At 42.4% G+C, this 16,697-nt stretch overlaps 1 protein-coding gene across 2 annotated transcripts in view; it reads right to left on the reverse strand.

Moving 5' to 3' along the window:
- Positions 1–16,583, reverse strand: part of SMYD2 (SET and MYND domain containing 2) — a 30,164-nt gene extending 13,581 nt beyond the window's left edge. The window contains exons 1-5 of one of the 2 annotated variants that reach the window (XM_042789291.1): positions 16,260–16,583; positions 13,079–13,142; positions 5,603–5,713; positions 3,901–3,961; positions 1,252–1,376 (exon numbers count right to left, since the gene is read on the reverse strand). In XM_042789291.1, the coding sequence (XP_042645225.1) occupies positions 1,252–1,376; positions 3,901–3,961; positions 5,603–5,713; positions 13,079–13,142; positions 16,260–16,447 (549 nt within the window). In that variant the 5' untranslated portion in view covers positions 16,448–16,583. The remainder of the gene's footprint in view (positions 1–1,251; positions 1,377–3,900; positions 3,962–5,602; positions 5,714–13,078; positions 13,143–16,259) is intronic. The other variant, XM_042789292.1, reaches the window with a different exon arrangement.
- Positions 16,584–16,697: the final 114 nt, after the last annotated feature.

A 16,697-nucleotide genomic window follows, 5' to 3' on the forward strand; every position in this document is an offset into this window, starting at 1 on the left:
AACGGCAGTGTCCGCAGTGGCAGATAGTTGCCTGGTGGTCAGGATGAGCTTAAGGTGACACGTAAGCATGACATTAGACATATACAGAGAAGAGCGGATGGAATATCAGTCTGTTAAACTACCATGATCTGGAGGAGCTGGTCCAGGACAGGACATGAAGTGAAAGTCATTACAGCCAAAATAATTAAGTCTTTGGGGATTCTGGTTGCATTCTAGCAAAAATATTCAGAAACACCACAAGAAACTGGATGTACTGATGTCTTTAAAGTATCCCTCTGGCAAATATAAATTGTAATGTCTTCAAAACAGAAAAAAACTTTTCATTGAAGGGAAATGTGTAATTAGAAGCAACGCAATGGATGACAAGCAGATGCTAAACACGCTAAAGAAACAATCCCCTATAGAATAACAGTATCTCTATATTAAGGAAATAGTAACTGTGCCTCCTTGTTGGTAGATGCCCAGCTCTTCCAACTAGGGTATTGCCATCTCAGCTTTCATCACAGCAGTCAACATTTGCACCCATCTCAAAAAAACTAAACTTTTTACTCAGATGTTTAAGTTTAAAGCTAGCTTATTTTGAAGTACAGGAAGAAAAAGAAGAAAATGGCACGTTATTCCATCCACTACGATACATTCAATTCAGACGTCTATGAAAAGCAGGTGAGAAAAAAAGAGGTGACACATTTCAGAAGTTATCTAACAAGACATCCTGCCTTTCCTTCATCTCTCCAGATGACCAAACTACCTGACTGCATCTAAAAGCCACACACCAGATAAAAGTTTCAGACTGCTCTTTTCTACTTCTCTGAAGTTTACTCCCTGTGAAGGTCAAACACAATGACAACCTGACCAGCAAGGATTTCCACAAGTTTGAAGCCTGAATGAAGGATTTTGCCTCTGCAGGGTCTCAGACCAGCAGCTTTCCATCTAAGTCCACCAACAGCTGCACTATGCTTGGCCCCCAAGAATCCTAACTTTGACAGGGTCTAATACAGATTGTTTCCCCTTTTCTTCAGTGTTTGAGAAGCACCTCATAGAAAGTCCGCAGACAAGAGTCTTTCCCCTCAACACTGAAATGGGGCATGTCCAGCCACTTCTGCTCAAGGGAGTAGATCTTCATCAAGGACACTCGGCTCTCCCTAAGATAAGCAAAGAGCTTACCATCGCCATTAACATTTTTACCCTTTCACAAAGGCCAAACTCCTACAACACCATCCACCTAAGCAGGCTGTGTTCTAGCCAACTTACTTGTGCAAAGAGAACTACAAGGGCAGCATTGTCAGGGCATTCCAAGTGCTTTGAGTAAAAGTGATGAAGAGCAGCAATGTCGTTCTGAATCAGCTCTCTCTTTTCATTGTCTAGTTTGTCAAGGTCTGTGGACAAAGAATACATTCCATTTCAGTAACAGGAACACTCCTCCATGAACTGCATCTAGACTTAGTTTAGAACAGGCCTGGACTTAAACAGAAACCCCTCAAGGAACAGCTACTTGGAAGTACTGCAAGAAGCATCTGTTCTTTCACAAACATAATGCTGCTCCTGCCAAAGCCACACATGTGCTACACGAACATACAGGATTAAAAAGCATTTTCTAACATCTTTACATTAGCAGGCAATGGGACACAAATTTCCCCTTCTTGAGAGAAGGGTTGCAGTGTTTAAAGTGCATTTTTAACCCTAGCAAACAGACCAGCCAGCCCTGGCCCTCTATAAGCCTACCAACTGTGGGTAGCTACCATCAGCTGTGTATCACAATTGTATTAGCTACTTGGTCCCAATTTCTGTGGTATGAAGTCACACTCAACATCACACTTCTTAAAACATGCTTTACATAGTGAAACTTCCTCATATGGACCTAATTCTTATCAGTACAAACCAGCCCAGACTCCTGCTAAGGAAGACTGCTTATCCCTGCTTTTAAAAGACATGCTCTTTCCCAGCACAGAGGCCCTAACTATTTGTGGCCACATGTGGTAGGGACCTAACAAAGGCTGACAACATTGCTGGAGCTAGTTGCCAGGGGTTCCTTTTGCAGCAAGAGGAGGATAACGTGAAGGTGCCCAGGAGTGCAGTCCACCTGCCCTATTGCAGGCACCTGCTTCACGAGGTAATAAACAGTGCTTGAGAAAGCCCATGTCTCCAAGGGCTGGGGGGCGACCATCAACAGAAGTGTGTTTAACCTGCAGGTATCTGAAGACAATAGGACACAGCTGCAACATCAGTGGAAAGTCCTGGCACACCTGCCAAGTGCATTCCCTCAGGGGGTTGTTCAGAGATTTGCCCTCAGGACCATGACAGGTTCTAGCTAAATCTGTGGCCACTGAACCTTCTCCTTGGTCCATACAGAGCAAGCTGGATGATTGACCATATATTCCTGGTCCCTTCTCTCTCCCTGAGCACAGAATGTTGGAAAGTTTTTTCCTGATCCTTTCTGTCACAGTGGCAGTGTCACCAGCTCTCTCCTGCTCTAAGAGAGCCAGCAACTCATCAGTTTCCCCTCTCCAACTTAAAATAATAGTGGAGATAAAAACATGCAGGAAGAGAAAACGCTGCACAACAGTGGAAGAACAGGGAAATGATTTGTAAGAGCAGATGTGAATGACAGGACAGTGACAAAAAATACTGAGGAAGGTGAAATGGGAGAATTTGATGAGAATTAGGACAAATTAGAAATAAGAAATTTGGAGCTCCCAGCTGACAATCAAGTGCCTTTTCCTCTCCTGTGCAGGGTGTTTGCGAATTGTAAGGCAACTGCTGAACTCAGCAAAGGTGTGCTAAGAGATGAGGAATCAACAAGGCAGAAGGATCAGGGGATCTTACCAACAAAACAAGGGCTCCTAGAGGACAAAGGGGACATTGCAACAGAAAAAACATTTCAGCCTTTTAGCTCCCGAATTAATAAATTGTTGAAGACAAGCTGCAATGCAGAAGAATATACAGAAATTACTTCAACACTTACCCATCTTCCTCAACCTCAATCCTACTAACCTACCTGTAAAAATTATCCTTGCCTTAGGCAAAGTCAAATGTTGGCATTTTTCCCCCTTATTTCCCCCATTGTCCCAACAACTGACAGGAGTTTTTGTTCAGGAAAGCAAATAAGACTGTAATCTTGCTGTGCTTGCTTACTCTGCTACCTCAAGTCCTAGCAATGACTGCATTTATCCAGCATTTTATACAGGGTTTTGGAAGCCATCAGAGAAAGAAATGTGAGTATACGAACCTATTGTCTCCTTGTGTATTACACCCAGCACCAAGAAAGAGAAATGACAGACTAGTGAAAACTGCCAGGATGGTTACTAGTCCCCTAGTTGCTCCATTTCTAACTCTTCCTCACCAGACACAAACAGTAGCCTTCCAGTTAAAAGCAAGCCATTGCCTCATCTCCTTCCTTGGATTATTTTGGAACATTTAGGACACGGAATTTCAACACAATCATATATAACATGTCAGATTTGACTGGCAGTGACAGATACTGAAGCACAGTCCAGAGGGTTCTGCAATTAGCCCCTTAGTCACTGTCACCATCAAGCAACTGTGCTGTCTCTGATTTTATGCCTCCTGGTAACAAATACCAGCTATTTTAATTTTACAACATTACAAATCTCAAAAGACACTAGAGTACCAGAAAAGCCATGAGATGGATGTATGCTACATAATTAATTCTGTCTAGGTTTTCACCCTTGTTTCACAGCCCTGACAAACGACCAAGAAAAAAAAAGAAAGAAAGAAGAGCACAGCACTTTCAAAAAACGAGGAACCACAATTCTCTTTGTTTACTCCCTCCCTCCAACAGGAGTGGGATGCTCTGAAAGGTTTTGATGGAGGCGGGGCAAGAAGGAAGCAAATAATTAATATAGATAACTGCCTCTTTACCTGCAAGCCTTTTTTACTTACGTGATTCAAACTCTTTTACAGCAAGCAGCTTCTCTGACTGTGTTCTTTCAGGGTGAGTTTTCTAGCAATAAGGGGAAAAAAAGAACAAGAAAATATTTTAATGTTTTAAGTTGTCAGTTTTGTCTACTCATTCATAAGCTGGGAACTCCTACCTGTAAAACAAACCCAAATCCACACTTTATGGAATTTATAGAAGTTGATGAACAGCAATGAGTTAAATTGACTGCCCTTAGTAAAGCCATAGAAATATTCTCTCCACACCAAATTAGGCAGCCAAAGATTAACTCCTATCAAATTTATATACATAAACTGAACAGTATTTTAAATATGTCATTTGCTTTGTTCTAGACACCCAGAAAGCTGCTAACAATAGCAAGCAGGCAGGAGACAGGCTTCGCTTTGAGGAAAGTGAATAAACTGACTGTTGACAGAGTTCAAAAGCAATGCTCCATTGTTGGCCTAAGGCCACTTCTTTGTAATCTTGGCCATTAAATATGGCTTTGCAGGTGGCCCAGCAGCTGAGGTTCAGGGACTATGGTTTGCATATTTAGCTTTTATATGACATGTAGAGTTCTCCCCCCTCCCTGTAAGTGATAAAAGCACAAATTTATTCCAATGACTTTTTGTCATTAAACATTCGATTTTGTTTGTGGATCATCACTAAACCATGCTTTAATTAAGTCACACACATACATTCACACACACACATCTACACACACAGCAAGTACGCAGCTACCTTCCCAGCAGGCCACCAAAATCCTCACTACATACAGTATCCAGGTTGCCCTTGTCACATAAGCAGACCTCAATCACACAAATATGCTTCAAAGAGGATTTGTTTTTGTGGAGAGAGTTTAGAGCTCTACAAAGATACACAGCATAATAACCTTGAAACTCATGAATCCCATTCCCTCCCTGTAAGCACCTGTGCTATCCTCAGTATCCATTTAGTTAGGGAACACTGAAATGGAGGCTGACACTGCAATCTTATTTCCTCAACTAACAATACTGGTTTTCTCCAAAGACTAAGGCCCTGAGATTTCTCTTCTCAATCTTTGTTTTTCACCAGTTAACTCCAGTAATGCTAAACATTTGTACCCAAATACCTCAGAGATGTTCTTGACTCACAGATGTACTGAGAGTTACCTACTACCTAATGCTACACTGATATAGCTGAAAAATAGTACAACAGGCAACTACTTCATAAAGACGTCAGTGCCTGCAGACAGGTAACACTAGCAGCATTCCTCAGAATTTAACCACATATACCAAGTCTCATTCTTCTTTCTTCTTCACCACCATGACCTTGGTGCTAGCCCACACACACAACCAAGAGTTGGACCAACCTACCAGAATGGAGGCTGAAACACCATGCACACTGCAAAACTACCAACAAACTTTTCCAGACTCTGTTCAACAGTACCTTGGCCATAAATTATAGCTTCGCAGCTTTAAACTAGCCTTTTGCCATCTTCCCCCAAAAGTCTCCAGCTGGACTATGGTGGCCTTGATTCCGCTGCACAGGTCTGATGGTCAGTTGGTTCAGCGGCTCATGCTCTGTACTACACCCATTTGTGGACAGGAAGCCAGTATGGTATGTATGTGCTTTGCAGGGACAGTTAGTGTCGGTCAATTTTCATTTTCCTGCCTTCCCTGGCACCAAGAGTAGGAACATACCTCCTAAATCTAGCCTCCTGCTCACCTGTTTGGCAAGGATCCTCGCTGTTAGCCTCACAGTCTCCGAGGGATTCCAATTCTGCCCAAAAGCGCACATGGCAGAACACTCTAGCTTGTGCATTGGCCAGTCTTCCTTCTGAAAATGTAGAAAACTATTAAAAAAAAATAAACCATGAAGATAAAGTGATGAAAAAGAGGATGCAGTAAGTCCTGCCAGTTCCTAGAGGTCAAGTGAAATGTGTTTCCTTTAAAAAAATAAGATGACGCTCACTAAATCTGAACAAAAGCTTGAGTCACATTCAAGGGGTACAGCTATCCTGCTTTTTTCAGACAAATTCACAAGGGATGAGTTAAGGTCAGAACATCTTCATTTAGTCAACGGAAAAAAATAATTAAATGACGAAGAAGCAAACAGACAACATGATTTATAAATCACCAGTTCTTATTGTTCAGATCAAGCACGTGAGGACAGAGTAGGTCTGAGCTTGATGGCTTTATTGGGTTCATTTCCATTTAATACCTTGGCCCCTCATTATGAGACAACCCTGGAGTAATCAGGAGTAATGTGTCTGAAGTCAGTGGATTCACAGTCACTGTAAGAATCGGTATATGTAAGGTCAAAACCAGACCTACTGAATAGAATTACCAGATATTTTCCTTGCATCTTGTAGAATATGTACAGCTAGGCAACGAAAGCACAGTAATACAGATAAACACATTCTAGTTAAGAATACTGCATATTCCTAGCTCAACATACAATAATACTTGGAGCGAAGGCATAAGCCACTGGCTTTTGGCACTCTACAGATTTTCTCCAAATCAACAGAATCTTTCAAAGATGAGCACAGAATCACAGATCAACACTGCACTGGCACACAGAGCCTGGCATGGGCTGTCCTCAGACTACATCAAATGTCATTTTATGTGTTTATTTAAACATGGAAATATTCTTACTTCTATATTCAAACAATGCACAATTATTTATTTCTATATCTCATCGCAGACACACATTTATAGCACTGTGTTAGAACAGACCTATAGTGTTCTGTCTGTATAGGGAGCACCAGGTTTTGTTTTACAGACTAGATTTAAAATGGTAGAAAACAGTAGCAGAGGAAAGAAGTTACAACAAATCCCACAAATTTATAATTGACTGAAAGTGAAAACTTGAAAAACCTTTTGTAGCCTCCAGAAAGTTCTTCATTCCCCTTATGATTCACCCACTATCACAAATCCTGTATTAGCCCACTCAAAAAAAAAAAAAAAAAAAAATAGTAATATATCCCATCAGAGTGAATGAGTGACAGAAACAGAAGAAACAGAGAGTTTATGTTTTCTTTCAAAGAAACTCAGCTGACTAATCAGCGATGGCAAGAGCCATTTGAGACACCCTAGGCTATCTAAAACACCCACATAGGACCAGTAGCTGTGATACAGGTCTAGTGGGAGATGCACTCCTCATGGGAGCTACATTCCTTGTGGGAGCTACAGCTGGAGGCCATATGGGACAACCCAAGGCACCTCAAACAGCCAGCTGAATCAGGACACCCAGTGTCTTCTGCCTTGGTCGATCCATGTATTTACAGGTTTTGCAGATCAAAACAGAAGCTGAGATCACTAATTTCAGCATTAGTACACCAAAAATTCTTCCATTGAAAATGGCCATTTTAATTGCCCTGGGCATGGACAGCTTTGGGAGTTTATTTTATCAGGAAAACAAAGGTGAACACCCACCCCAGCCTCATGTAGGATTTGAAGCAGTTCAACACTGCAAAGGTATTCAACCCCTCACAATGTCAACTTCATTGTCCTTGATATCTCTGTATGGTACTTCCAAAAAAAAAAATCTACATACAGGCTGCCTGAAATAAGCTCCAGTGTAAATGTTCTAAGAGGATGTAGCAATACAGACCAGGAGAATCAAAATAGTATATTACACTGCAACCATGTCATATGAAATTACACTCTCAACTCTCCTACAGCTGTCACACTACAAAATGCATTCCCAGAGAGGTCGCTTTCCTACGTATGCCCCAAGACCTTTTTCTGGAAAATTCCCAATAGCCTTTGCTTAGGAATCCACAGGCTAAAGGCTAAGAAGAGACAGAGGGGGAGATCTCATCTCTCAACACCCACCAACTTCAGCATGATTGCTGGGTGTGCAAGAAGGGAAGGCACAGAAACCTGAAGTTTTGTAGGACCCACATCCACGCACAACAGCTAAACAAACAGGAGACATTACCTGATAAGACACACACACACACACAAAAAAAAAATGTAAAATCACGTGCCTGCCTCAAAGCAGTGTTTTTAAAAATCCGTTTGTTCCCTTTATTCTTTACACATTGTTAATTAAAATCTTTCCCCAGGCAGAATCATACTGAGTTATATGAACTAGTAGGGAGGTTAAAGGGACAAGATACGGCTGAATTGTGCAAAATGAGATAAAAGTCAGAAACACCACAAGAAGAGAGAGTACTGATGACTGAGTAATACCTGGGATGGAAACACTGTGACAGCAGCTTTCTCTGCGATCACAGCAGGGCTGTGTTTTGCATTCTTTTTCACGTTTTTCTCTACATAGTTTGAATTATAACAGGTAGCATTGTTCTCATTGAATCCCTAATGCTACATTAATGATATTTTCTTCCTATTTTCATTACATCCACAGTATTTTTCCCTTCATTTAGGAGTGAGTGACAACATTTTTGGAAGGGAAGTTCTTTAAAGCTTATGCTTTTCACATCAAAGCATGGAAACAATCTTCTCCACCAAGTTCTTCAAAACTACTCCACCATCCAGGGATACTGGATTAGTTCCCAGAACAGTGTCATACAGCTCAGCATAAAAAAAAAACCACACAAACAACAAAATGTAATACTCCAAAAAATAAAACTCAAGTCCAAACAAATGTTCTCGCACCTCCTTCCTCACATGGACTTTTTCAATAAGATGTAAAATTTCTGTTATATTTCACTTGCTCAAAAAGAACCATACACAAATATTGGGCAAAAATACTGGGCAAGCCAGCATAGGGTGTAAGCCTACTTCTTCAAAAGCTTCAGGCCTGATTATGCTCAAATGGCATCCAACTCTAATCGAATTTCAGTGAGGAAACTTCTAATGTCCAATATTAACCAGTAAAGTTCTCTGATACTTCAACTGCTTGGTGAAGGACAGTAAGACTTTTACATGTCTTCACATCCATCCCTCCCTACCATCATTTGCCAAATGCTGGACCACAGAGGGTACCCGACTTCCACGGGGGTTAATGTTCAAAAGGTTCACAGGAGACGTTTATCAAAGAAAGTTACATGGAGAAAGTTTTTGGATAGGGGGACAGACACTTCCCCAAGGCAATCTTAAGCAGGGTCTTGCAGTGTCAGGTTGCTCTTGTGCAGAATCATTACAGCAAGAATTCCATATTTTTTCTGCAGCTCAGCAAAGAGGAGCGGGGAATTTCTACAAGGTCGCATTTAAAACACATCTCCTTGATGCTAATTCCAGGTCTAGAGCTACATTTTGAGACTTACTAGCTGATTAAAAATACATGTTTCCCTCCCTTCAGAAATACCAACTAAAGCACTCTTTAACAATACATGTTAAGAAAAACCCAAAAATATTTTGTTCAAAATATATTTCAAATATGGCAAGTCATGACTAAAACATCTCTTTCTGCACTTTGGCTAGTTGATCTCCACCCTGTCTGGGATAAATAATAGCTATGTGTAATAACAGAAAGAGCTCCAGTAGCTGGTTCAAGTTCACCAGTTCCACAATTGCAACCACATAACCCTCTTAAAACATTTGTCTTCAAAGTGTTTCAGCAGCTAATTTCTGAGGAGAAAAAATGAGCACAGGTCTTCTGCTATTTGACTAAAATTATTATAATTTAAGAAGTCAAGACCCAAACAGCTGCAGATGGGGTCTGAAAGCCACTACTACAATAACAGGCCCGTGCTTCAAGGAGGCAACAGTGGAGTGAACGGTATGAATCAGCAAGAAATCACAAACCCTTTTAAAAGGAGCATTGGATTAGGGGCTGGGAAAAGAAAGACTCAGCAAACCCGGGCTAGATCCTACCAATCCACAACACATTCAAGGCAGCAAGGACAGGCAGCGAAGACAACTTCCACTCTCACATGCCCTTTATCTGAGACTTAACCTATGCCTATGCATACATCCAGCTTAATATAGGTCAAACTTAAGGTTATCTATCTTAAAAGCAAAATAATAGACCAAAACAGGCAAAAGACACCTTAGCAATAAGGGAAGCATGCCAGTGCCAACATGCATGCATATGTGTCTGTATAGAGAGTGCCCTAAACAAATCAGACACTGTATCACTGCAAAACTGTCTTCCCCTGGGTTCAGTCCCTCACACTACAGTGTGACACTACCTCTCCCTGTGACCAGGGCAAAGGAATTACACTGAAAAGCAGGACTTGGTCAAGGTGTCAAACACTTGGACATAAGGCAGGAGACACACGCTTTTACTACTTGGGAGATCTTCAGCAAGCCAAGGTATCTTTGTGTACCTATACCCCATGTGCAAAACCAGAAATGCCACAAAAGCTGCTGTGAAGCTTCATTCATTAAATGCTTGTAAAGTATTTTAAGAACCTCAAAACAAAGATACTGTATGGCTCAACAGAATGAGAAATACATGCAGTGTCACCAACTTTACTTTCAATAACCACGTTATTCTGAAAGAGAAAAAAAAAAAATCTCATTCAACAGAAATGCACTAGAGAGGAAGTTGTCTGCAGTTATAAAATCCATAATTCTGAAGATGACATCAGAAGAAATTGTTTCCTGCTGCACACTTTAGCACTCTTCTCTTATCTCCTTCTGATCCATCTCTCCCTACCACTAGAAAGAATCCTTATGAATTGTGGTATAGCAGGTCTTTAAGAAAGGAAAAAGTAAGCTCAAAAAATGGAGGTTTCTATACTACATAGTATATATTACTTCATGTGATAAACAGGTGTCAAACTGAATTACATTGAGTAACAAGGTACTAACCAACATGTGAAATCATGTCCTCGTTGAGTTCATGTAACTTTTAGCTGAACTGAGCAAAGAAAACATGGATTTACAGAGAAAATTAACTTTAAAAAATAAAAATCAAATGAACAATGCCATCACAATTCTCAAGTACATCCCTGCCTTTTTATCAGTGTTGCATGACGTCTCACATCCATGGAGGCAAAAGGGACACATTTACTGTACATCCCAGTGTTACAAGTTCAGTATCAAGGCACAGATGTCCTTTTTTGCTTTGACAAAGAATTGCTGAACTGCTGAAAAGTGCCTTTGAACAAGACAGGGATGAAGATGCAGTGCAGATTGTCTGTGCAGCACGTACAGTCAGTGGAGACAGGTTTCTAGAGAATATTATGCTTGAAGGTAACTTTGAAAGAATGTCAAAGAATTCAATCTCAGAAACATTCATACATTTCATCAGACTGACTCAGAAGGGCCCAAAACATGGAAGATATATCAACTAGGGAGTGAAAAGCCATATGCATATCACCAGTAAGAGTGAAGTGCTAGTAGCTGTGCTTGTCATACTATTGTCTAGACAATCTAAAAAATGCCTTTATATCTAAAGCATCATACTGCACATTAACAGGTAGAACAGATTTTAATTCATTAACGGATCAGACAGACAGGCACGCTTTTGCTGAGCATCATCTGCAGTCTTAAGCACACTCAGTTTGAACCATTCAGTTTTTCATTCTTGGAACGTGCCCCACTAGAGAAAGACTATTCTGACAACCATTAAAAAAAAAAAAAAATCACATTAAGAAAGCAACAGAAAGAGTTAAGAAAGAAAGGACTTGAGGTTTAAAAGCAAATGAGAGTGGATCAGCAGAAATAAGTTCTACTACTTCCACCATGATATCTACTTGCTCTTTTTCCTGGAAGAAATCACTGAATTTGCTTACTTCAGTAAATCTTTCTTACCTGCTTCATAAAGCATTGTGAATTTTATATGTTAAGAGAAGAAACTCACAATCTCAGATAAACAGTGCTAAACAGCCAATAAATTGCTTTGTTCAAGTATGTCCTTCCCTCATTTAGTTAAAAGCTTCCTAAGAAATAATGTCATATGGAAATATTTCTTACAAATAAGCATTTCTCATGAATGAATCACGGATTTTCTCTACACTGCCTTTAGAACTCACCCAGATTTCTCAACAGCCTTAAGGATGCTCATACAGTAAGTGTTCTTTTTTCTTCCCAAAAACTCCTGGCTGTCAGTCTCTCAATACTCTGTAAACTATTGCAAATTTTGCAAGAAACTTATTTCTTTTGAGCATTCTGAGTTCTCCTGGTGCTTCAAAACCAAACGGCCATTTGAGTCACCCACAATACACTAAGACACTGCAAGAATGCAAGAATCTGGGGAGTCAACAAAAGGAAAACTAAGGGGAGGCCAGGCTCACTTTGCAACTTGCACAATGGGAGAATAAGACACATCCTTGAAATAAAAGCGATAACCATCTTCAAAGTGCTTGGGAACTGAACAGCACAAATTGCAACATCTCCATCCATATAATGGTAATGGAAAATACTTCGCATGCAACCCCTGCACTCAACAGCACACTACCATGTAGGAGAAGGCTTGGATTATTTACAGCTAACACACAGTTGCATGCCAGACCTTTGGTGACCTAAATCCTTCAGGAGCACCGTTCCATACTCTGTGCCCAGCACCACAGATCTTACATAGTTTACGTTATTTAGCTAGAAATCCAGTTGAGTTTTTCACATGTGAACTGGATAATTCTTCTGTATCGAGTTGACAGCCCATAAAGGCTAGACAGAAGTTCTAGCAAAAAATGTTTTTTTGAAAGGTGCTTGTTCTAGTTTGAAGTAAAAATGGAATTAAAATGACATGCAAATGTCTTCGATGTCTTCATATTGCTCTACTTTAGTGTACACTTCTATTTTCAGGGGCTTTAAAAAAAGCACAAAAAGAATAAAAAGTTGGCAGAATGAGAGAGTCAGGGAGAAAGCATAGTAGGTTTCAAATGGTTTTTACTACTGTCAGCTGTGGCCACCCAAAATATTTGCAGATTCTAAGAAAAAACAAAACAAAACATCAAAACCCTCTTAAGATAGCTATTTAGTGATTTCCATTTTTCCAGACTCTCTTACCAGTTTAGTGAGCTAATGTTAAATTATCTGGTCTGTGCTTAAGAAAGAAGTAATACAGACATAATTAGTGGGCTGACAGGCAGCTCTAATCAAAGTCCCAGTGGTACCAAGCCCTAGAGCTACTGATCTTGAAAGACTCATGCAGACCATGTCCAAATCCTGTAATTGTCCAATGCACAACTCCATGGTCAGCATCTGTGGGATGCTGAAACTGAGTGGACTACTATTAACTATAGCTCCAATTAGAGACTATCAATGCTGCACAAACAAAAACTGGAGTTCAGCAAGCCCCACCCTCCTTCCCCTCGCATCCTCATGAATTGCATTACCATACCTGACATTCCACATTGCAGTAAAAGGCCTGTTTACATCTTCCACACTTGGACAATCCTTCTTTCCTTAAAAAGAAAACAGAAGTCATTCTACTATATAAATCTGAATGAAATACAAATGTATCCTGTATCACTTTTTGTACAATGTTTTGCATTTCACAATGAAAACTGTATTTTCTTCAGAACACTACAACTACAGCTTGAACCCCATCTTCCAATAGCAGACACTATTTTTATTTGTTTAGAGATTCAAAAGCAAGTTTTCCCTAACAACTGTTATTATGCAGAAGCACTCTCCTGTTCCGGTAGATTGCTGGGTTTGGAAACACGTTATTCTGTGCTGTTTGACAGACAGCACCATTATTTGCCGCTATATTATGCATACTTACAGCTAACTTTTAGCTTCCTTCTCAATTGTTCGGTATACTTGCTCACCAATATTAACCCTTTGCTATTGCTCTGCCAGTTCCATTGCTTCTGTCTGGTTACAGAAAGCATGACCATTGTTTCATGAGCAACTGCCTCCCAACAAAGAGAAAACATGCTGCATTACTGTTTGATCTCCTGTCACTACACAGCCTCTTACTGTCCTGCTAACATCTGCTCCAATATCTGTGTATTCTAAGGTGACCTAAGGCTCATGCTCTCCTTTTTTTATATCTGTATCCATCCCCACACAAGGAAATGCCAAAAGGAAGGTCCTTTTCTGCTTCAAGGTACATGTGTTGTAGCAGATCCCATCAAAAACAGAGCATTGTTACCCAACACATGGCATTTTGGTGTGACATCAATAGGGATCTCTCAGCAGTACTGAGTGCTTCAAAATATCTACACACCCTCCCCAGTACAAGTGGCAAAAAAACTGTATTAATCTGAGGTAAGTTCATTGGAGTAAAGTAAGAGTGAGTGTCCTTGGACAATAGGATAGGGTACAACGCTTCAGAGGTCACTGGCACTCAGAGTCCATAAAGCAGAGCAAGTCTTGACATCCTCTGGTTGCTCTTGCAAAGTAGAAGGAGCAACATGAGTCATGATAGTATCATAACTCTGCTTGCTAACGACATGTACCTCAAGCACAGCTGCGTCTTTAAAGTAAAAGATACTATCAGATGGAAATACAACTTTCGGGTCTCATTCTGCCCATTTTACTACAACAGTTTTATGACTACTTAGAACAGTTTCTCTTCCCAAGACTAGTGCTGAGCCCACAACGTTCCACCTAACACTCTGCAAGTCCAACAAGCACAGTTCAGAATCTAGTACGTGCTAGTTCAGAGATAACACAACAGGGCACAGACACAAACACATTTCTGAGCACTGGCAGATCAAGTTACATCACTGAGGTACCTTTCCTCTTAGTGGAACCCCATGGGCCTGGTGTGAAACAGGTTTCAGACTACCCCACTGTAACTGCTATGATACAGCATTCAGTATACTCCTTGATCACTGTGCTCTTCCAGAGCTCCATGGGAGAAGCTTGCATGGAGAACAAGCAGCATTTAAATCAGCTGCTCCTGGAGAAGATCTTTAAAAGTTATTCAATGAGATAATAGTTATCTCTACAATATTACTTCATATCAATGGAGCATGGAAAGTATTCCTTGGTCCTTTTACAGAGAGGAATATTCCTTGGTCCTTTTACATCCTTTACTGGATGTGATAAACAAAACCAACCAGTTTCTTTGTCACAGGGGGGGGAAAAAAACAAACACCTTTGGGGCTGGGAAAAGTGCCTGACATGAAGAGAGGAGAATCACCTCAGTTCAACAGTTCTTCTAATTAATGGGACTCACTTCACTGACTTCACTAGGAACAATATTAGGTGCTCATATGCAAAGAGAGGTGTGAATAAAGTGAGTAAGTCATATAAGTAGATAATGTAATGAGGAAAGAAAAAGGACAAGGTCAAGAGAAAATGAGAAGAAAATGAAAAGCACAAGTGAATTAAGATAACAGGACAAGACATGAAAAGACCTGCTAGAGTGTAATAATTATATTCTTCAGGCTGCCTCTCAGCCTTCAAACACAAGCAATACTTACGTATTGATAAAAACAAAAAAAGTACAACAGTTGTTTTCCTTTACCAAAGCAAACACTAACTTTAGCTCCGAGTTATAATCATTTGAGTTATAACTGCAATTCTTAAGTAAGCTGCCAAAGGTCAGGAAAGTACTACACTTTTTAAAAACTTGGTGTGATACAACGTGCCACAGTGTCACGTCCATGACTAATTTTCTAACGATAACCCTAAACTGCAATTTTTTTGTTGCTTTTCCTGCTGCAGCAGCTGACATTGAGAGGTTTACAGAAACCAGAAGAACACCTGCAGCAGGCCAAACTGTCCCCCCATACAGGCGAGGAGGGCAGCTGATGAGCCCCCCAGAAAACGAGCCCCCAGCAGCCTGCCAGAGCTGGGAGCCACGAAACGTGGGGCAGCAGGCGGCACTCAGGTTTAAACGCTCAGACACACGGTAACGAACCTCTCACACCGCCCGCGCTTTGCCTTAGTAAAAGTATTTGCTAGAAGACTAAGATTTCTGACAGAGAAGCAGAAATATGCAGATATTTCTGTGTATTTTGTTAGAGGGGCATATATATATATTCCATTCATATATATTCCATTCGCTCCACATGGAAGTGCAAAGCATGAAACAGGCAATTGCAGACCCTTTCTCCCTTGTCAAATCTTCATTAAAATCAGTGAATATTACGTTACTACAAAACTCGGTGGCTCGACGACACTTCCCGTGAGAGCAAGGTTACGCATGTGTCTACATAACCGCCAAAGCACGTGAAGGGCACAACCTTTTTTTTTTTTTTTTTTTCCTGAACTGTTACGCAAAGAAAACCAGTTTTGAGCTAAAAGTTTCATCGCGTCGCTGCCGCCAGAGCACCAGGAGCCGGGGCGGGCAGCTTTGCCCCGAGAGGCCGCGGAGCCGCACGGCAAAGGCGCCGCTGCGACGACCGGCACCCGTGGGGCCCGCGGAGAGGGCCCACTCGCGAGTCGAGAGGGCTGACACGGCCCGCGCCCTGGGGGACGCGGGTGGGCCGAGCCGCCGCTGGTTTTGGGGCGGGCCGCCGCCGCCCGAGCCCCGGGAAGCCGCCCCGGGGCCGGCCCCGCCGCTGCCCGCCGAGCCGCCGCCGCCGCCCCCCGGGCCCGCCCCAGGCCTCCCCCGGCCCTACCTTGCGAAGCAGCCGTCGCAGTGGCTGCCGCGCTCGCTGACGGTCAGCACGGCGGTGTAGGCCGGGCAACTGAAGAGCAGCTCCCCCAGGGCGTAGCGCCGCCGCGCCCGCAGCCCACGACCCTTGCCGGCGCTGGCGAACCTCTCCAGGCCGTCCGGCTGCGGCGGCGCCGCCGCCTCCGACCGCATCCCGCCACGGGCAAGCGAAGCGAAGGAAGGGGCGCCGAGGCAGGGCTCCCGGCCCGGCCCGCGTACGCCGGGTCCTAGGGCGCTGCGGGGCGCCGGAGGGCCGCTGCCGCCTGCCCCGGCCCCGGCCCGGCCCGCCGTGCGGCGCGGGGAGCGCCTCCTCCGGGCGGCGGGGGATCAGCCGGCGGCTGCGCACCCGGGCGCTCGGCTTCCCGCTGCCGGCGCGGCTTCGGCCCGCCGGGCCTCGAAAGCC

The sequence above is a fragment of the Tyto alba genome, unplaced genomic scaffold (genome assembly GCF_018691265.1).
Source record: "Tyto alba isolate M040663 unplaced genomic scaffold, T.alba_DEE_v4.0 Super-Scaffold_16, whole genome shotgun sequence".
Lineage (NCBI taxonomy): Eukaryota > Metazoa > Chordata > Aves > Strigiformes > Tytonidae > Tyto > Tyto alba.